Source organism: Tenrec ecaudatus, chromosome 10 (genome assembly GCF_050624435.1).
Source record: "Tenrec ecaudatus isolate mTenEca1 chromosome 10, mTenEca1.hap1, whole genome shotgun sequence".
NCBI lineage: Eukaryota > Metazoa > Chordata > Mammalia > Afrosoricida > Tenrecidae > Tenrec > Tenrec ecaudatus.
Genome location: NC_134539.1, coordinates 141,986,282 through 142,007,322, shown reverse-complemented (window position 1 = coordinate 142,007,322; position 21,041 = coordinate 141,986,282). Strand labels below are relative to the sequence as shown.

General features: G+C 47.8%; 1 protein-coding gene and 1 non-coding gene across 8 annotated transcripts in view; both read right to left on the bottom strand.

Annotated features, from left to right (window-relative positions):
- Window positions 1-7,628, bottom strand: part of TLK2 (tousled like kinase 2) — a 131,144-nt gene extending 123,516 nt beyond the window's left edge. For 2 of the 7 annotated variants that reach the window (XM_075562028.1, XM_075562030.1), the window contains exons 1-2: window positions 7,362-7,628; window positions 4,277-4,362 (exon numbers count right to left, since the gene is read on the bottom strand). In XM_075562028.1, coding sequence (XP_075418143.1) covers window positions 4,277-4,362; window positions 7,362-7,512 — 237 coding nt within the window. In that variant the 5' untranslated portion in view covers window positions 7,513-7,628. Of the gene's footprint in view, window positions 1-4,276; window positions 4,363-5,861; window positions 6,013-6,181; window positions 6,659-7,361 lie in introns of those variants that run through there. The other 5 variants (XM_075562027.1, XM_075562031.1, XM_075562026.1 and 2 more) reach the window with 4 other exon arrangements.
- On the bottom strand, window positions 69-212 carry LOC142460618 (small nucleolar RNA SNORA48). The gene has a single exon (XR_012786791.1). It is a non-coding gene; the product is annotated as a small nucleolar RNA SNORA48 (small nucleolar RNA).
- Window positions 7,629-21,041: the final 13,413 nt, after the last annotated feature.

Below are 21,041 nucleotides of genomic sequence, written 5' to 3'. Positions count from 1 at the left end.
TCCTCAACATTTTCTTTGCACTTAACTCATATAAATACATATTCTTTTGTTGTTGCTGTTGTTGTTTTATATGTGCCCTAGGCATGAAACAGCTCTGGCCACGATCTGGGCATCAAGCTAGGATGAACAAAGGGTTGCCAGTCTGCTTTGCCCCTGACTGATATAAGAGCACCACCACCAATCAGGTGTCTCTTTGCCCACAGCCAGGGGTTAATACACCTTCTTTTGACTAGCAATTAAAACCCTTTGAGCTACAGTTCCAGGGAATCTGGCTCCACAGGAAGCACATACGACAACCATACCCACAAAGCATGGGCTGCAAATTCCAGCTTCTGTTTCTTTCAAATTGAAGTGAAAATTTTAAAGATAGTTGCCAAGGAGCTAATTTAAAACAAATTTTTACAAATGCCTCCTTCCAAACCAAACTCACTACCATCAATTCCATACCGACTCATAGCAAATCGATAGGACAGGGGAGAATTACCTCTGTGCGTTTCCGAGACTGCAACTTTACAGGGGTAGAAAGCCCTGTCTTTCTCCCACACATCGGTGGGTAGTTTTGAACTGCTTACCTTATGGTTAGCAGCCCAATGTGTAATCACTTCTTGGTCCTTACATTGAGTCTTTACATAACAGTTAACTTCGTTTTCATAGAAACAGCAATTCTTTCATTGGGCAATCACATAGTGTTGGTTTACGCAATTTTGTATTAAATTTTGTAAAGAAGTCCAAGTGATCAACCTGATCCTACTACAGCTATCACTCAACTGGTGGAGCAGTGCAGTGGGCATAATTCAGTGTGTCTTATTAAAAAGAGAACGGCCAATGTCCATTAGTCCAGTGAGCTGATTATGTAGAGGTTTCTTAAAAGCCAGTTCCCAATGATCTACGTAAACTCCCTGCCATCTAGTCCATGATGACTCAGAGCAACCCTACAGGACAGGGTGGAATTACCACTGTGTGTGTGCAAGACTCTAAACTTTATGGGAGTAGAAAGTCTCTCCTGCAGAGTGGCTGGTGGTTTCAAACTGCTGAAAACACCATTTAAAGAAAATCATACAGTGCATACCCAACAAGTAGGTTCTATATCATGGTCATGATGAATTAAATATGCTACCAGGAACAAAAAAAACAACATGAATGCAAGGAAATAAAATATGCAAGAAAATTAAAACCCTGCAAATACAAAAATCTTAGCTTAAATTTTGAGTAATACACTTGGTTCCTTGGTTGTTTTGGTTTAGTCTCCGTTTTATGATTTTATCTAATTTTCAGGTGTTAAAAAACTTGAAGCAACCTGACAGTAGGTCTACAGTAACAGGAAGTGCACACAGGGCAGCAACTCCTACCACTCTTGGCCACAGGAATGCATCCACAGTGGCTCTGGCTTTCTTCCTTCTACGGACACCACAAAGTCCTGAAAGATCGTGAACAGTTAGGAGAAAGGAGAGCTAATCCATGAAGCGAGGCAGCAACAGACCCACTAGATGGCACTATCACAGGTCAGTGGCTCTGCTTTCCCATTTGGAAAAGCAAGGGCTGACACTCTTGATCTCTGCAAAACTGCAATCGGCTATCAACACATTGACATCCTCCTTGGAAAATTATGACGCAGAATGCAGAATCCAAGGTATGGGGGGGGGTCTTTTTCCCAAAGCATTTTTTTCTCCCAGTTCCACTGCCCTCTACCCACCATCATTTCAAGCCAAAAGTAGAAGAGACTCAATGTATTGCGAATAAAAAGTTATATGCAAAATGGAGATTTTTTTTTCTCTCAGACTACCTCTGCAAACTACCAAATAATTTCTTTACTGTTTTCTAAGTTTCTTTTGCTATGGGAGGGATGAGGGGGGCGGGGGGGGGGGGAACCCTTCCTATACGTACCATGATTGAAAACATCATAATACATAACTAATTTTAAAACAACTGGACAAAAATGAACTGCTTTCTCTGCACAGATATTAAAAGAGAACTTCCTGTTAAACAGATCACTGCATCAACTTTGCTGGCGCCTTTGTTACATGGGTAGCACAATTCAGAATGTCAACTCATACCCATCGCTGATGCTGTAGTCCAGTTTCCCCAAATGGGCCATACTGCCCCCTGGGGGGGCCCTCAAAGGAAAAACCAGGGAGGCTGCAAACACAGATACCTGCACTTTAGCTCTAATTAGGGACTATAGTACAAAAGGTATCAGGGGACACTAAGTAAATTTTTTTTTTCCTTCCTGAAAATGCGACAGTAGTCCAAGTAAATTTGGGAACCTATATTCTATCCCATGAAGAACATACTGGCATATAGCCTTCATAAACTTAAAAGCAAAGAATAGAAATGTCCATCTATAAAGTCTAATGAGTTTATATCGCATGTAATTTAAATACTGACTTTTACTCATTTGAACAGACAAACCTCAATATGAACCTCAAGATGAATTCCCAAGTTAAAAGTCCTATCAAAGGTCATTATTAATCAATTGAACCAATAATGAATTTAATACTCAAATATACTGCTCATGTCTAGTTGATGAGGCTTCCCATAGAGCAGAGAATTGACATTAGTACAAGTTGCTTTAGCACATAACAATACCCAAGTACACAGGCACTCCAAAGTACTACGAAAGTCAGTTGTTTAATTTCAAAGAAACCAAGAACTTCAAAATGTGTGCAACAAATCCCTCATTCTCATAGCACCTCGCCTCATCTCCAACAGCTCTCATCCATCTAGCGCCTCTCTCTCCCCAGCTCTCAGCTTGGAGACCCTGCCGTGCTTGACACCAAGTCAGTCCTCAACAGACATTTGCTAAATAAATGAATGCTTGCATGCATGCATGAGGAAAATGCTATGCCTGCAAAAGCTTAGCATGGAATGAACACTCGATATTAGTTAAATGAACAAAAACCAGCATGCTACTCCAGCTCACCAAAATTTTAAGATCCACCAAAGAGGCTAGCTTTTCCATCTCAACACTGATACACACCTTTTTATTTAAGAAGCTACTAACCAGAGTCTGAGGCTAAGTTTATTTTCATTAAACAGCTCTCCAGCTCTGGACCACAGTAAGTTATGATGATGACAAGCCTGACTGCAATGGTCCCTACTGCGGACTGCACAAAATCGAGTTTTCTAAGACATAAGAAGACATCTGTGTGTGTCCCATGAAGTTCAAGATGAAAACTTTACATATCTCAAACCCAAGTAATGCCACAACCTTGGATTGGTGAAACTGTTCATAAAGATTGTTTACACTTGAGATTAAAGCACGCTGTGAGCAGAGGGGTGAAATCGCAGCTAGATAAAGATGCACAAGTCATAACATTGTGTGAGTACAACACGTGCCCATAAATAAGGGCTTGCTCTTATAGCATCCTCCTCCTGACAAAAGTAAAAATAGGAGAAAGCAGGGAGAACCTGACAAACAGCAGCTCTGGAGAACTGACAAGACTGGGCAGAAGAGGATTTTAAAACTCTGTGTTGTGTCTTTTTAAAGTTGACCGATTTGCTTAATTATAACAAACAGCTTATGAGACAATGTGAGGATCAGTTTCCAATTGCTCTTCTTTAGATACATGGCTTAAAAAGAATCAAGATCCTGAAAAGCAACCCGAATCAAAAATATTCCACAGAATATAAGAATCCTCGCCCCCGCCACGAAATCTCTAGTACTTGTGCATTTAAAAAGTATCCTTCATTGTATGTAGAGAGCCCTGGATCCCACCAGCCACTCCAAGGGTGAAAGATGTGGCAGTCTCGGAAACCACAAGGGACAGCTCGACTCGGCCACGGCGATTCCGATCTACTCGATGCTAAACGAGTGGGACACCACATAACCTCAAAAAGTCCACAGTAGTGAACCGACAGTGCTTTCAACTTAAAGTGTTCTTCAGAAAGATGAAGAAGTTCTGACAAAATCCAGCGCAGCCTCTAAATAAACACCCTGTTAGTATCCTTGCAACGAGATGCTCATACCTCTTAGATAAGAAGTAAAAATGAAGTGTGTGTTCCCATATCCGAGGGAGCTCAAAAAGTTCACGGAAAAATCCCATTGCTCTTTAATTCCATTTTCCCCTAAGTGTTTGGAAGCCCCCTCATAGAACACCTTCAAACATAGTGTTAAATGATTACTGGGGTGACTGACTGGTAGGGCTCCAGGGTTCATTGGAATAGGAAGCAAACCTTCCCCATGATCCGACCCTCAGTGTGGTCCTACGCAAAGTATTCTTCATCCCTGTTTCATAAGGGCCAGTCTGCGAGCAGTGTTCCTCATCATTTTACTCACTTTACTAACACCAACTCCGGTAAATCTGGCCTCCAACAATTCCTGCCGTCGTGGGTCCAGGCTATGCAATTCTTCCATCATTTCCACTGAAAAAGGAAAAAGTCGAACGTGAGACCGTGAAAACTAAACAAAGTGAGAAACCAATTTCTAGACATGACAACGCGTAATTCATTATTTTGATGACTAGTCAAATGCGAGGAAAGCCAGCATACATGCGACAAACTACAACACGTTGCAACACATGTAAAGTTGGCCACTTGGAAATCCTCTGCTAGTCTGATTCTCAGCCCCTTCAGGTCATCTCTGTCAGGGAAGAGAAGGGCTGGGAGGAAAAGCTGACCTGCAGGCCCAAACAAAACAGGCAAAAAGAAACCTCCCTCTACCAAGCTGGGAAGCTGGCTGAGTACTTAATGATTTTTTTGTTTTTTTCTCTCACAAACACACAGATACTACTACTTCCATCGACTCAAAATATGAATCATTAATAATAACTTCGAAAGAATAGAGCAGGAATCCGAAGCTACAAATTAAGCCTACCACCCCCCACCCCCACCCCAAAAAAGCCAACCAACCATACCACTCCTTCCTCCCAAGAGTTCTCAGGAGCTCATGACAAAAAGGGAATTCGTTATTTCAAATGTCATGGGGAAGCCAGTCACATCATGCACTCGGGTGCAATGCCACCCCACCACCATTCCTTCACACCATCTTTCTTCCCACCACTCCCTGGGGCAGTCAGGCTCCGGCGGCCTCCACGCATCGGCTTCAGCCCTCCTGCTAAGCAGGGAGGGGCAGGAGGACACCATGTTTAAACTCCTCCCATGACCAACGAATGCACGGTCGGCTTGAGTAGGCCAACACGTCCATCCTCTGCCAAGATCAACTCTTGCACCCAGTCACCCGAACTCTCTCTGGGGCGTTCAGGTGGAAAGGGTAAACCACGACACGGGGGGGGGGGGGCTGCTGGCGTGTCTGGGCACGGCTTAAAAGTTCCCTGACAACATGACGCCAACCTTCCCTTGCGATCTTAATTAACAACTCCACGACGTCCAGACACCACCCGAGGAGGCCTCCGGTTTCATTTTCCTTCCTGCATTGGGAGCCTGGGGCCAAAGGGGACTGACAAGGTGGCAAAGTTTCACCACCACCGCCACCCCCCTTCCACACACACCAGGGCAGGTTAGAGAGAGGTCTGGGCAATTCTCAGAAAGGTAAAGGCATCTGCTTCAGCAGGAAAGGAGAGAGGCGCTCCAAGGACCCCGAGTTTCCCTGGAGGGGGTGAGGGGGAGCCTCCTGGCCTCTCGCTCGGCCCTGGGCTGCAACCTCCCTCCGAGCCCAGGGTCTCGCGAACAGTCTCCCAAGGCGGCTCCAACCCGGCCGGACCGGGCCTGGAAAATGACGCCCCGGCAGTTATGCCATTTCATGTCAACTCCTGTTAAGGAAGCCGGCGCTCCGGCTCATTCCGGCGGGGCCCGGGCCCGGGATCCTCCCCGTGGCCCACCGTCGGGGAGCCAGAGCGATGGGGCCTGCTCCTCGCGCCCCTCGCCGCCCGCCGGCTCCAAACTTTGCCCAACTCCAGGCCCACCTGTCACGGAGGGCGGGAGGGCGAGCTCTCGGGGGCGCCAGGGCGGCTGCCGGGGCCTCCAGCTGCTGGGGTGCCCTTCGCTCGCCGCCGGCCGCCGGGCCCACTCCCAGGCCGGCGCCGCCTGGGCCTCCCCCATCTCCAGCCGGGCCCTCGGCGACCCGCAGCCCTCAGAGACTCCCTTCCGCCTCGGCACCGGGGGCTGCGGCCGCCGCCGGTCCCCGGCTGGGCCCCGGCCGCTGCCTCTCAGGGCCGGGAGGCTCCGCGGGACGGTTAATGCCTCCGGCCCGACGCTCGCCCCCGCCCGGGGCGCAGCCGCTCACCTGCCGCCGCCGCCACCGCCGCTCCACGCTCCTCCCGGGAGGGGCCCCGACCCGACCCGGCTGCGGGTCGCCTCGCTCTCCCCCTGGGCAGGCCCGGGGCGGAGCCGGGGCCTCTCCTGGACGCCGCAACCCCCCGCCCGGGCAGCCGCCGCCGGCGCCCGGCTCCACGAGAGGGCGGGCGGGGGAGGGGGCCGCGGAGGCCGCAGATCCCCGGGCTCGCGTACAGAGCCGGGCGCCCGACGCGGGCCCGGGCCCGGGCGGCCGCGGGGGGGCGCGGGACCGGCCTCCTGGCGCCGGACAAAGGCCAAGGGAGGCACAGGAGGGCTCAGGCCGGGCCGGGAGGTGGGGGCCTCTCGGCTGGGGGGCCACTCGGGTGCGGCGCGGAGGGCGGGGGGGTCGGAACCGCTGGTGCCCAGGACCCGCCTCCGGGCCCCTTAATCCGGATCGGTTCGGTCCGGATTAGTAGTGATCGGTGTAAACACACTAGTGAAACCGCGTGTTTCCTCGCGAGATTTGCACGGCTGGGAGGCGGGGTGGGGGGGCGCTGGGGGGGTGGAGGAAGCGTCGACGGCGGGGGGAGGGGGAGAGAAGAAGGAAGGTGGAAGGGTCCCCGCAGCCCCGGCGCCCCGCCTCCTCCAATCAGCGGCCGGGCTGGCGGGCAGGGGTTAACCGGGGGACCCCGCGCCCGGCACCGGAAGCCGCCGCCTCAGCGTGCGGCTGAGCCCCGGCGGTCGCTCGGAAGGCGCCTGCAGCCGAGCTGCTACGCGAGGGGAGGTCGGGCCGCCTCAGGGGCGCCCGGCCCGGGTCCGCCCTGCTCCCCGAGCCCCGCACGTCCCGCCGCCGTCTTTGTGGGACCGGCCCCGGCTGAGGAGCAGGGCGGGTGCCCGGCGCTGCAGGGGTCGCTCCACCGGGGCCCGGGTTTTCTCGGGGTCGAATCCCCGCGCCGGCTCAGTCCCTCAGCACGAGTTCGGGAGAGCGGTGGGGTTACCCTGCCTCCGAAGAGCATCTGAGGAAGGAAGTCCCTGAGCCGGTGGACCCCACCCCCGAAGTTCCCTGGAGACGCCCAGTTAGTGAGTGCCGTGCGCCCACCCGTGGTCACCGGCTCCCACTGCCCGCCGCCCCCAGAGCCTCCTCCCCGCCCAGCCCACCCTAGCCGCCCTGGAAAACGAGTAGCACTTACCCTCCACATACCTGGTTGGCAGGGCGTCTCCAGGGACAAAAGGTGCCCTGGGATCAAAGCTGAGCCCCCACCCCCACCAGGATGCTGCCCTCCGGAAGGGGGGGCGCTGCCCCAAAGGGACTCGCTCCGAGCACCCAGGGAGAGGTTCCATTTCACCCTCCAGCTAAAAAACGCGGCCCTCCTGGGTACTCAAGGGATCTAAGAGGAGAAGCACTTGGAATGTGAAAAAGAGGCCTGCCCCTCCGAATTTCTTTTGAGGAATCAGAAATAGCGACGGGAGCTCTCGCACGCAGTAGCCCCTGCAGCAAAGGAGGGAGGGCTTCCTGCATAGGAAAGGGCGCTCCCTCCGATCACCAAGCGTCAAAGAACAAATTCGCATACTCCACCGCTCCCCACGGGCTGGGAAGCTGGCTCCAGTGCGAATTCCCCACATATTATTTTCCTCTCATGATTTCTCGATCCGCGATGTCTGAAGATGGCTTAAGGACTACAGGCAGATCGCCACAGACAAGTTCAGTTACTGAATCGCAGCCTGAGCTTTACCAAGGGTATAGGCAAGTACTCCGACTGGAGTTTCTGCCCATATTCCAAAACTTATTAACAGTACAGACTGGAAAGAGCCAAGCACGGCAGTAAACGCTTTTGTTCTCCAACCTTCCAAAGCCTCAGGGAAAATGGAACCACTGGAAAACCACCATTGAACTGAGTGTCATCGCCCTTCGGATCCCAGAGGACTTGGGAAGTGCACACATATGTTAACAAAGATAACTTTGAAGAAGTTGGGGACGGGTAGAGAAAAAGGGCATAGGTGCAGGGCAATCAAGGGGTGGCAGCAACCTCTAAGCCATGAGAAAAGTTTAACGGGGTCTGACTCATGGCAGCCCCATGGATGTCAAGAGCAGAACTATGCCCCGTAGTTTGTAGAAAATCAGCAGTTGGTTTTCTAGCCTTTCATCCAGGTCACCTCTGAGTGGATGGAACCTCCAACCTTGTGTGTATCCGCCTAGAGAGCTAAAGATTTGTCCCACCCACGAACTCCAAACTTCAGGACAGGGCTGGAGAACTATGGCTTGCCCCAACCCCCTCAACACCGCCCAACATCTCAGAGCAAATGAGATCCCCTGTGTCGTGATAAGGAATGCTAAAGTGAGTCATGCCTTAAAATGACCCTGGAATGTCTTAAGAGGCTAAGAGAAATGGCATTGGACTGAGTTCCAGTCCAGCCCTTCTTAAACCTGGGCCTCTAACCCCACCAAGCTCCCTTGGCCTCTTGTAAAGGAAGGGTTTGGAACATTACAGAAGCCCTTTCTAGGTCTAAGAGTCTATGACACCTTTTTAAAATATAATTATGCAAAGTCCTTAATTGGAACTGAGAAAGATGGGATGGTTAGTCTCACTTTTTCTAGTGGCTCTTCTCTGTGTGTCCAAGAATTCTCAGCGGGGGGTGAGGGGGCAGACCTATTAACAACCCCAGTCTAGATTTACCACTCCCACTAGGAATTACTTGTAGGAATTTAATGAATTTGCTTACCACAGAGATTGGGTGCTTCTATTTATAAGTTGCAAATCTCAGATATCAACAATAGGCCAAAGCATATACATAATGTTACTCACTCTTTCCCAGAGAAATGTAAGTATTTTCAAAACAAAACTCTGTTGTCAGTTGGCTCCTCTTAGGTTGTTATTTAACCTTGTGTCCATAACCAACTTGTTTAAAATGTGCTTGACTCTATTTCTCATGGACTGACAAATGACAAGCTCCCATGCAAAGACCCAATTCCCACCAGCTGTACATGGCGCAAGCCAGACAAGGTTTTCAATCATGGAAGCGACAGATACAGTGATCACCTGATCTGTCCTACCTTCAATGCCAAGTCCTCCAGATTGACATTCGCAGTCACAGAGAGGACCACAGAGCTGGACACGCCTTTGGACTAGCTCTATTGTTCTCCAAGGTGTGTTCTGCTGGTCACAGGTTGATTAAGGAAGGTCACCTTGGCCGACTCACTATGAGTTAAGCAAAATCCCTTTTTTGCATTGTATCTTTTTTAGAGCTTACAAGATGCTAATATGCATATGTCAGTCAGTCTCCAAAAGAAGAATTCAGTTATTCAGGTTTTTCTAACATTTAATTTTAAAACCAGCACCCTAATCTTTGTTTTTTAATTGGTTGGTTGCTTCCAAGTACCTTATAGTCAATATGTTCTAGGGAGAACTGCAATAGTTTAACCCTCTTTCCCAAAGGATTGTCCTCACTCCCAGCGCCGCTCTAGGACTGGTACCACGCCAAGGATCATCGAGCGACCTCTTTCGAATACAATATCCATCATCATTGGCGACAAAGATCATAGCAAACCATTTTGAGCAGGTTTACACACTCACTTGACTGTACTGCTGCTCCTCTGGCCCTCGTATGTTCGGAGCTCAGAGGGCAGACTGCCTAGTCACAGTCTCAGGTAAGACCTCAGCCCTGGCCCTGACCAGCTGTGGAGCCTGAAGCAAGATCTTTAACTCATCTAAGCCATATATATATAAAGGATCACTTTATTGGCCCTATTACAGCTCTTATAAAAATCCATACATCAAGTGTATTTGTATATATGTTGCCATCAATTTTTAAACCATTTTATTGGGGGTTCATACAACATCATCCATCCATCCATTGTATGTCAAGCACATTTGTACATTTGTTGCCCTCATCATTCTCAAAACATTTGCTTTCTACATAAACCCTTGGTACCAGCTCCTCATTTTTCCTCTCCCTCACCGTTCCCCCCTCCCTTATAAACCCTTGTTAATTTATAAACTATTATTTTGTCATATGCCATCAATTATTTTTTAAACATTTACTTTCTATTGAGCTCTTAGTATCAGCTCCTCATTTTTCCCCTCCCTCTCTCTAACCCCTTGATAAATTATAAATTATTATTTTCATATCTTACACTAACCGCTGTCTCCATCCCCCCACCATGGTTTCTATTGTTCATCCCCTTGCAGGGGTGGGGGGGTATGTGTCCATCATGTCCTCTTCCTAAGCCTCTTTTTATACATAAAAGGGTGTATTAATTTTATACATAAAACGGTGTATTAATTCCTCATGGGCCTGTTGGCGGAATAATTGAGATAATACATGAGGAGACTTCAAAAAGTTCAAGGAAAAATTTCACTGCCTTTTCATTTCAATTTTCCATGAACTTTTTGAAGCCCCTCTGTATATGTGCCTGCCATTGTAATTCCTAAATAAATGATCCCCAAACATAACTTCACACTTTTGCCCAAAGATTGATAACATTTGTTATTGGATTGATTTGTGAGCAAACTGTTTAACCAAGAAACCAGGCTGCCCATGTACTGAGTCACTCAAAGGATTATTTTCTGAATAACAAAGAGGATTTGATATCACCTTAATGAGATTACATTTGTTTGTTTATTTGTTTTAAGTAGAGAAAAACAGGAAAGCCACTTGATCTGCTGCTTGTATTATTGTTCCCACATCCTCAAGAATTGTGAGTTTTTTAAAGGTCCGAGGAAACAAAGGATTGGGGAAAGTGATGTTGCCCCTACAAGGCAGTATCAAAGACGGTGTTTGTGGCCAGCCAACTGCACCCCAGTCCCTTGTCTGCCTCTCAGGAAAACCAACAAACAAACCAACATCCCCAGTTGCTGCAGTGCCTTCAGCTTATAATGGCAGGAAGGATGGGGAATGCCTCAGTGCTGGGCCTGACACACAGTGCGCATTCCCTGGCATCAGGTGATCATGTGTGCTTTTTAATTTTTTGTGTAATAAGATGAAAACTTCATGAATGTTATTTTTCTCTGCTCCTGGGTCCTAACAAAATGGAAAGGTGTTCCGTTACCGTGAAAATACACTACAGATTAAAGGAGAGAAAAAAACAACCCCAGCTCATCCGGCCCAGGACTCTGCCAGACACTCTCGCACTAAATAGGCGTCTCATCCCCTTACTGACCACCTTGCTTCAGAAACTTGTCCTGGACAAGTCTCCTGGGCACAGTGCCTTCTTCCCAGCAGCCCACTGCTGCTAGAACGATCTGTTTTCTCCTGAAAATCAAGCCCTGCTTCTCTAGTTTTCTCCTGCAACTCTTTCCCCAGATGGCTCTTCTTCCTTTTAATAAGACCCTTTTCCTGCACTATATGTTCCTTCCAAACAGCAGAGAGGTAAAATAATCAGAGGTACAGAAGAGAATGAATTCCGGGTATATGCAAAATTAGCAGTTCAATGCTAACAGCTGCTCCAAGGGCGAAAGACGTAGCCTTTTTTTTTAAATCATTTTATTGGAGGCTCCTATAGCTCTAATCACAATCCATTCATCGATCCATGTGTCAAGCACATTTGTACATATGTTGCCATCATTTTCAAAACATTTTCTATTTGAGCCCTTAGGTAGCAGCTCATTTTCCCCTTCTTCCCCAACCCTTACTCCTTCATGAACTCTTGATAATTTATACATGATTTTTAAAAATCATTTTATTGGGGGCTCATACAACTCATCACTATCCATACATACATCCATTGTGTTATGCAAATTTGTGCATTTGTTGTCATCATCATTCTCAAAACATTTGCTTTCAACTTGAGCCCCTGGCATCAGCTCCTCTTTTCCCCTCTTCCCACCCTCCCTCCCCCCCAATAATTTATAAATCATTATTTTTCCATGTTTTACACTGACCGATGTCTCCCCTCACCCACTTTTCTGTCGACCATTCCCCAAGGAGGAGGTTATATGTAGATCCTTGTAATCGGTTCCCCCTTTCTATTTCCCCGTCCCTCCACCCTCCTGGTATCGCCACTCTTGGGACTGGTCCTGAAGGGTTCATCTGCCCTGGATTCCCTGTGTTTCCACTTCCCATCTGTAGCAGTGTACATCCTCTGGTCTAGCCAGATTTGTAAGGTAGAATTGGGATCATGATAGTGGGGTGGAGGAAGCATTAAAGAACTAGAGGAAAGTTGTATGTTTCATCATTGTGACACTGTACCCTGACTGGCTCGTCTCCTCCCCACGACTCTTCTGTAAAGGGATGCCCAGTTGCCTTCAGATGGTCCCTGGGTCCCCACTCCGAACTCCCCCCTCATTCACAATGATATGATTTTTTGTTCTTTGATGCCTTATGCCTGATCCAATCGACACCTCATGATCACACAAGCTGGTGTGTGTCTTCCATGTGGGCTTTGTTTCTTCTGAGCTAGATGGCCGCTTGTTTACCTTCAAGACTTTAAGACCCCAGACGCTATATCCTTTGATAGTTGGGCACCATCAACTTTCTTCACCACATTTGCTTATGCACCCATTTGTCTTCAGCAACCTTGTCTGGAAGGTGGGCATCATGTAATGCCAGTTTAATAGAACAAAGTGTTCTTGCATTGAGGGAGTACTTGAGTGGAGGCCAAATGTGCATCTGCTACCTTAATACTAAACCTATAAATATATGGCCATAGATCTATTTCTCCATTCTCATATATAAATATATTTACATATGTACATTCCTGTATTTAGACCTCCATAAATGCCCCTTGTCTCCCAGTTCTTTCCTCTATTTCCCTTTTTCCCTCTTGTCTCACTATCATGCTCAGCCTTCATTTGGATCCAACCAATTCCTCTCAGTTACATTGCCCTTGATTAAGCCCCACCAGGCCCCAACACCCTCCCCGCCACTGACCCTGGATCACTCATTGTTCTCTTGACCCTGGATTGGCTGACACCACTTCCTTTCCCCTACCTCCCCCTCTCCCACATCTCCCTGGAACCATCAGTAAATTGTTTTATCCTCCATATTGTTTGTACAGCCTATCTTATCTAGATAGACCTGCAGAGATAATAATATGCACACAAAAACAAGACAGCAAAACAACAACAAAAAACAATGCCAAAAAAAGAAAAGCATGTAAATAGTTCAAGGTCTGTTGACCTTTAGGTTGTTTTCCAGTGGAGTCTGACTGCGTGCCAGGCCTTGGCCCTAAAGCCTATTTTTGAGATTCCCTCAGGATTTCCTTGCTCTGCTCCCCTTGCTGTTCTGTTGCACGCCCTTAGTGTTTTGCCTTGGTGTGGTGGGGTCAGATTAGGTGCAATTCCCCCACTGCGTCTCCAGCATTGTCCCCTGTAGGACTATGGGTCAGTGAGGGATGTTGTATCTCATAGTTGGGCTAGAAATTATCATTATTTTTGACAGGGCTTTCGACCCTATAATGAGTCACAGTCTTGGAAACATAGGGGCAATTCTACATTATCTTATTGCAGTGGTTCTCAACCTTCATAATGCCGTGACCTTTTAGTACAGTTCCTCATGTTGTGGTGACGCCCCCAACCACAAAATTATTTTCATTGCTACTTCATAACTGTCATTTTGCTACTGTTATGAATCGAGTGACCCTGTGAAAGAGTTGTTTGACCCCCAAAGGGGTTTCCACCCACAGGTTGAGAACCACTGTCTTACAGGGTCACTGTGAATTGACATCAACTCAGTTCAGTGGTCCTGAGTTGGTTTTGTTTTTATTGATTGGGTCTTGCACATTGGTGTGTCTCAGAATTTTTTAAGAGGGGAACACCGTGCATTTATGGAAGCTAGCAAAGGGCTATATTTGACAATCACATCTTCCATGGACATTTCACATTGGTCTGATGCACACCACCACGCAAGGCTCAGGAGCCGAGATCAAAATGGATTAGTGGAAGATGTACGTGGGACACCTTCAGGATGAACAGAAGTCAGGCATTTCTACATGCAGTGGGAGGGCTCATCTTAGCAGAATCTGTTCATCTCATTTTATGGAAAGGATTTTTTTGATAATTGGGAAATGATTGCTGTAGTCTAGACCAGGGTCAGTCAGTAAACTGCAGACTGAGGACCAAATCAGGCCCTTCCTTCTTTGTGTGTGTAGCATTCGAGCCAAGAAAGAATTATACATTTTTAAATGGTTGAAAGAAAAGCAGATTATTTCATGACCCATTAAAATGAAAGAAAATCTTCCCACTGATGGTGTCCATAAACTTTTGTCATCACACAGACCCGCCCATTTGTCCAGCATTGTTTACGGCCGCCTTTGAGCTCCGGGACAAAGTTGAGTAGTTGCAACAGAGATGGTGCAGCCCACAAAGCCGAAAATATTTACTTCCAGGACCTTTATGGGAAGGGAATAAAAAAAAAAGAGACATGGCCGCTCCAGACCAGGGCTACTCAAATTTTAATGAGCATACACATTACCTGGAGCCCTGCTAAAATGCAGAGATTGGGATTCACTGAGGATGGGGTGGACCCTGAGATTCTGCTCCTCTAAGAAGCTCTACGTGTGGCAGGCATCTATGGGTCTCTCTCCCAACCCCATAGCAACCTCCTACAATAGCAGACTTGCAATCCCTGACAGGGGCGGAGTTCCCAGTAGGCAAGGAAAGCACATGTTTGTTTCCTTGTGGTTACTTACAAGTCTGTAGTAAATTACAATTAATTGCAATGAATTAATATGTCCCTCCGAACTATTAAAAACTCAACTCCCTGCCATTGAATCCATCCCAACTCCTAGCCACCCTGTAGGTGGATTTTGGGAGTCTGTAACTCTTGACAGGAGTAGAAAGCCCTGTCTTTCTCCCCTGGGGCGAGAGAAAGTTGTTTGGGGTTGGTAGCCCAAGGTGTGACTACTCCACCCCCAAGGCCCCTGTCTTCCAGTTACTCCTCCATGTTGAGATGTGTTGTAAACCCTGGAAGGTATGCCTATGGCCATGGTCCCACTCTGGAGTGAGTTGTTTATTATGATAAAGGATTAGGGTGGGATGCATCTTAAATCACAACCCTTCATTCAGTCACCACCCTTCACAGCCTTTTATGGCCTTGCTCAAGTAAAGAGCCTTCCCTTCAAGATAGGTCTGCAGCCAGTGTGAGGGGCCTTCAGAGAGTGTGTGGGAAAACTCCACTTTCTTGTCATTTCATTGCCCATGAACTTTTGGAAGGCCCCTTGTTTTGCTGAACACTGGCAAAAATTCTCTGCGTCCTGCATGGGGCTCCCCTGCATCTGAAGTCTGGTTCATAGTTGTTGAGTCAGCAACTGTCATGTGACCTAGTTCATTGGTTTCTGTACCCTTATAAAGAAGTGACCTGTCATCTGAACTGCCTGTTTTGCTTCCTCAGCCTCCGCATCCACATGAGTCAGGAGATGCCTCCAGACTGACACCCAGTTTGGGTCTTGCCAGTCTCCACAATCACGTGAAACACTTCCTTGATGGTTCAAGAGTTCTGTGAAATGTCGTAGCGGATTATGGAACCTAAAGACAGAAGGGAGAGTACGTTGGGGAGGAGGGGGATCAAGTAAAAGATGATAGAATCCAGCAGTTTGGTAAAATGGAACACTGGGGACACCGTTCACCTCTGCCTCACAGAAACCAGCTTCATGCTGATCTAGTTAAAGAATGAGGCACATACCCTGCTTCCTGGGGGATCCATCCAGGCCTGGAACGCTCCTCCCGAGCCCTAGCAGGACCCAGCTACAGGTTAAGTTTCATTGCACAGAACTGTCCTATCTCCCGGGTGCTTGTGCTAATACTATGGGATTACTTGGGTAGAACAAACAATTGACAACCAGTAAAAGGTTGACAGTTCCAACCAGCCCAGAGGCATGTTGGGAGAGAGACTTCTGGAAAGCCACCAGTTTGAAAGGCCTGTGGAGTAGCCCAGTAGCACACAGGGGTCTCCATGAGTTGGGATCAACTTGACAACACCTACCAACAAGTAGCTGTGGCTAGTCTTTTGAATAGAAGAAAGAAGGGGGGAAAAAAGAAGAAGAAAGAAGGGCAGCTTAAAAACAATGAGCGGATGGTGCCTGGCCAACAACGTGGGCACATGCCCCTCCCCCCAGAAGAACGGCACTGAATCTGCAGCTCTGATCGGAGCACACAGGAGCAGATGAAGGGGGAGGAGGAGAGAGTGGAGCACATCCTGGCCCACCAGGCCTTGAGAACTATGTTCCCACTCAGAGCAGCCAGTCCACAGAGAGGACCACATGGCCAGTCCCACTATGATACACGATGTCCCTCACTGACCCAGAGTCCTCCAGGGGACAACACTGGAAACACAATGTGGGAATTACACCTGATGTGATCCTGCAACACCGAGGCAAAACACTAAGGGGGTGCAAACAGAACAGCAAGGGAACAGAGCAGTGAGGCCCCCAGGGTAAGCAGAAGGTAGACTTTGGGGCCAGGGCTGGGTGCCCCAACAGATTGGGCTGGAAAACACTCCTAAAGGCCAACAAACAGTCCTTGAGCTAACTACAAGCTTTTCTTTCTTGTTGTGGGTTTTTTTTTTTTTTTGTCATTGGTTAGTTGTTGTTTTGTTTTATATTGTTGCTCTATTTTGAATAAGTAAATGTGGTGAGGAAAGCTGACAGTGCCCGGCTATCAAAAGATCTAGCGTCTGGAGTCTTAAAGGCTTAAAGGTAAACAGCAGCCATCTAGCTCAGAAGCAACAAAGCCCACATGGAAAAAGCACACCAGTCTGTGTGGTCAGGAGGTGCTGAAGGGATCAGTTATCATGCATCAAAGAACAAAAAATCATATCATTGTGTGCTCACCTCCATTATACAATCACTGAACACAAATGAGTACATAAGCAAATGTGGCAAAGAAAGTTGATGGTGCCCGGCTATCAAAAGATATAATGTCTAAGGTCTTAAAGGCTTGAAGGTAAAGCGGCCATCTAGCTCAGAAGCAACAAAGGCAACATGGAAGAAGCACACCAGCCTGTGCGATCACGAGGTGTCGAAGGGATCAGGTATCAGGCATCATCAGAACAAAAAATCATAATCATTGTGAATGAGGGGGGAGTACAGAGTGGAGACCCAAAGCTCATTTGTAGGCCACTGGACATCCCCTTACAGATGTCTCAGGGAGGAGATGAGCCAGTCAGGGTGCAGTATAGCAACGATGAAACGTACAACTTTCCTCTAGTTCCTAAATGCTTCCTCCTCCCCCACTTTCATGCTCCCAATTCTATCTTACAAATCTGGCTAGACCAGAGGATGTACACTGCTACAGGTAGGAAGTGGAAACACAGGGAATCCAGGGCGGATGATCCCTTCAGGACCAGTGGTGCAAGTGGCAATACCGGGAAGGTGGAGGGATGGTGGGTTGGAAAGGGGGAACCGATTACAAGGATCTACATATAACCTCCTCCCTGGGGGATGTACAACAGAAAAGTGGGTGAAGGGAGATGTCAGACAGTGCAAGATGTGGAAAAATAATAATTTATAAATTATTAAGGGTGCATGAGGTGGGGAGGTGGAGGGAGGGGAAAATGAGGAGCTGATGCCAAGGGCTTAGGTGGGGAGCAAATGTTTTGAGTATGATGAGGGCAATGAATATACAAATGAGCTTTATACAATTGATGTATGTATGGATTATGATTTAAGAGTTGTATGAGCCCCTACTAAAATGATTATTAAAAAACCCACCAACAATCAAAAACTGAAACAACATTTAAATGGATCAAAGATCAAATAAAACATTATATTTTAACCTAAAAAAATCAAAAACAAATATACAAATTTCCTCTAGTTCTTAAGTGCTTCCTACTCCCCCGCCCCCCAATATCATGATCCCAATTCTATCTTACAAATCCGGCTTGACCGGAGGATGTACACTGGTACAGATAGGAACTGGAAACACAGGGAATCCAGGGATTAAGGACCAGTGGTGTGAGTGGTGATACCGGGAGGGTAGCGGGAAGGTGGGGTAGAAAGGGGGAACCGATCACAGGGATCTACATACAACCTCTTCCCTGGGGGACAGACAACAGCAAAGTGGGTGAAGGGAGACGTTATAAGTCATGACAAAATTAATAATCCATAAATTATCCAGGGCTCATAAGGGAGGGGTGGCGGCGAGGGAGGGGGGAAATGAGCTGATACCAAGGGCTCAAGTCGAAAGCAAATGTTTTCAGAATGATGATGGCAACAAATGTACAAATGTGCTTGACACAATGGATGCATGTATGGATTGTGATAAGAGTTGTACGAGCCCCCAATAAAATGGTTGAAAAAAACCAAAAACAATGAGCAGAGCTCAAACCCAATTGTGGCTCTCACAGCATTTCCAATCTGTGGGGAAAATCATAGACAATCAACAGCTCATAAGCAGGAGTGGGAGACTGTGAGTACTGAGGAGAACTGGGCAACAGGGTACCCAGACGGGGTCGAGATCAAGGGGCGGGTGGTGGTTGCGTTACTTTCTATAGGGGGGTTGGGCCAGCTCTCTGATAATATGCTATGTTTGTGAGCAGGCACCTACACGGAATTCAGAGCAAGTCCTTCCCGGGGCAGAACATTCCAGGGACAGGAACAGTAAGGCAGAGGTCCTGGGACCAGAACTGCCGATGGAGTGAGCACACAGCCTCCTGCGGTGCTGGGTACATAGGACGGACCATACCCTCAGGTTCTTGTACAACAAGGTGCTTTATAGTTTACTGCCTAATCCTAAAGCATAGGGATTTCAATGGAAAGTCTCCTTGTTGTTGTTGTTGTTGAACATGTATAGGAACAGGCACCATAAGCGAGAGTCACACTTAATTCTTAGAAACTTAAAGAGGTCAACAAAGCAGAAGGGAGGCATACAATCCCATCGCAGTTAGTGGCCAGCTGTAGGGGAGTTCTCCCCCAGATGGCCTGCCAAGCCAGGGCTGCTGCCCACCTTCCCAGCTGGGTTTGCCGCTAAGACACAGGCTGCGCGTGAACTGGATCCGTCCTTCCTCTGCCCCGTGGCAGCTCCAAACTTCCAGGCACCGTTGGTGGGTCTTAGTTTGCCTTACTTGTCATGCCCGTGGCTGAATCAGACATTCCTGTGGCTCTGCTTGTTTCCGACCAGGTCTCTCTCAGGTGGGGAGAAGCAATGGATTTTGCAATGTGGTCACTTTTCAGCCCAGCTTCTCTCTTCTGCCGTGTGACCCTTTGCTTTGGGACATGAGACCATGCTCCTTCAGTTTGATTCCGTGTCCCCATCTAACTGTCCCCATCTCTTCTGATTTCGTATCCAGTCATCCCAAATGCAATGCGCTCAGCAACTTCCCTACCTGGCCAACCGGTTCTGCTTCCTTTGAGGGGTTTGGCGTGGATGTGGGTTTGCTGCTTAGAAAAGACTCCGGGGGCGTTCACCACAGTGTAGAATCGGGTTCTCGCTCCCTCAGTCCGTTCCCCACCCCCGTGTCCCAGAGTCCACCAGTTAGGAAGAATGCAATCAAAATATCCAGAGGGATGCCAATTCATTCAGCGAAAAAGGAGAACCCGATTGCAAGGGGCAACATTTTCCCAGGCGACTTCGACTCCCGCCTCACGAGAAAGCTGCTCAGGAAGGTGAACCACGATCCACGATCCGACATTTCCTTGATGACAAGGAGAAAGAACGAGACGATCGTAACGATTCCACTCTATCCATCTAACTCCTCAAAACAAGAGCCTACCTTCTAGAACGATAGGTCACTGCACCTGCCCCTCTCATGGGCCAGACACCAAGCAGGTTGGCATTGAATTACTTCCTACGGCCTTAAAGGGTTCTAGTGACCATATAAGACAGAGCAGTACTATCTTTCCGAGGCTTTCTAGAAGCAGACGGCCACATCTTTCTCACAGAACGGTTCAAAAGATTCACACTGTCGACCGTTCAGTCAGCAGCCCCATATGTAATCACATCAAAACCAGGGATTCTTCTCTTGGGGGCTACAGAATGCTGCTTTTGTAAGACTTCTTTTCTTAGATCCCACATGGGAGACAGATGAGACCATTTCTCTAAGACTCCCCATCTTGGAGGCCTTAAGAGACTAACGGAGCAGTTCTATTCTAGCCTAAAGGGTGGCTATGATTTGGAATTGACTCGGAGGCACTCCATTTGGTTCTCTTGGATTGTACGATCCCTGGTGGTACAGTGCATTGAGTGTTCGACTGTTAACCAAAAGGTCAGCTGTTCAAAACCACCAGCTACTCTGTTGGAGATAGATGTCGCCATCTTCTTCCATAAAGATTGATAGCCTCACAAAATAATAATATTTTATAAATTATCAAGGGTTCATGGGGGAGGAGGGAGTGGGGAGGGAGGGAGGAAAATGAGCTGATATCAAAGGCTCAAGTAGAACGATGAGGGAAACAAGTGTACAAAAGTGCTTGACACAATGTATGTGTGGATTATGATGAGTTGTATGAGCCCCCAATAAAATGTTTAATTATTAAAAAAAAAAGATTGATAGCCTCAGAAACCCTGTGAGGTAGTTACATAATCTGCTGTCAATTTGAGAGGATTATGAATGGAGGGGTGGAGTCTGGCTTGTCAATCAGGATATAACCAATGAGGCCTCTGTGGGCATGGACTTCCCCTGAGGATTCTGGGGGAAAACTCTGGGATTTTCTCCTTGGAGGCAGAAGACACAATTTCACTCTGTTCACTCCCTGGGAGACTCTCTACTTGACAAGGCTCACTTCCTGGGAGACATCCCTGAGGAGAAACCACATGGACCTACCCTGATACAGCCATGGGTGCTGGAGAAGCCGTGTGGAGACCCCTGCCAGCTCTGAGATGCTTACAACATCACTGGATCCACAAGACTTTCTACCAAATGGCCTGTGATCATCCTGCATTTGGCGTCATTGCATGTGTTCTGTGAGTCTGAAGAGGACTTTATAGACTGGTATCAGA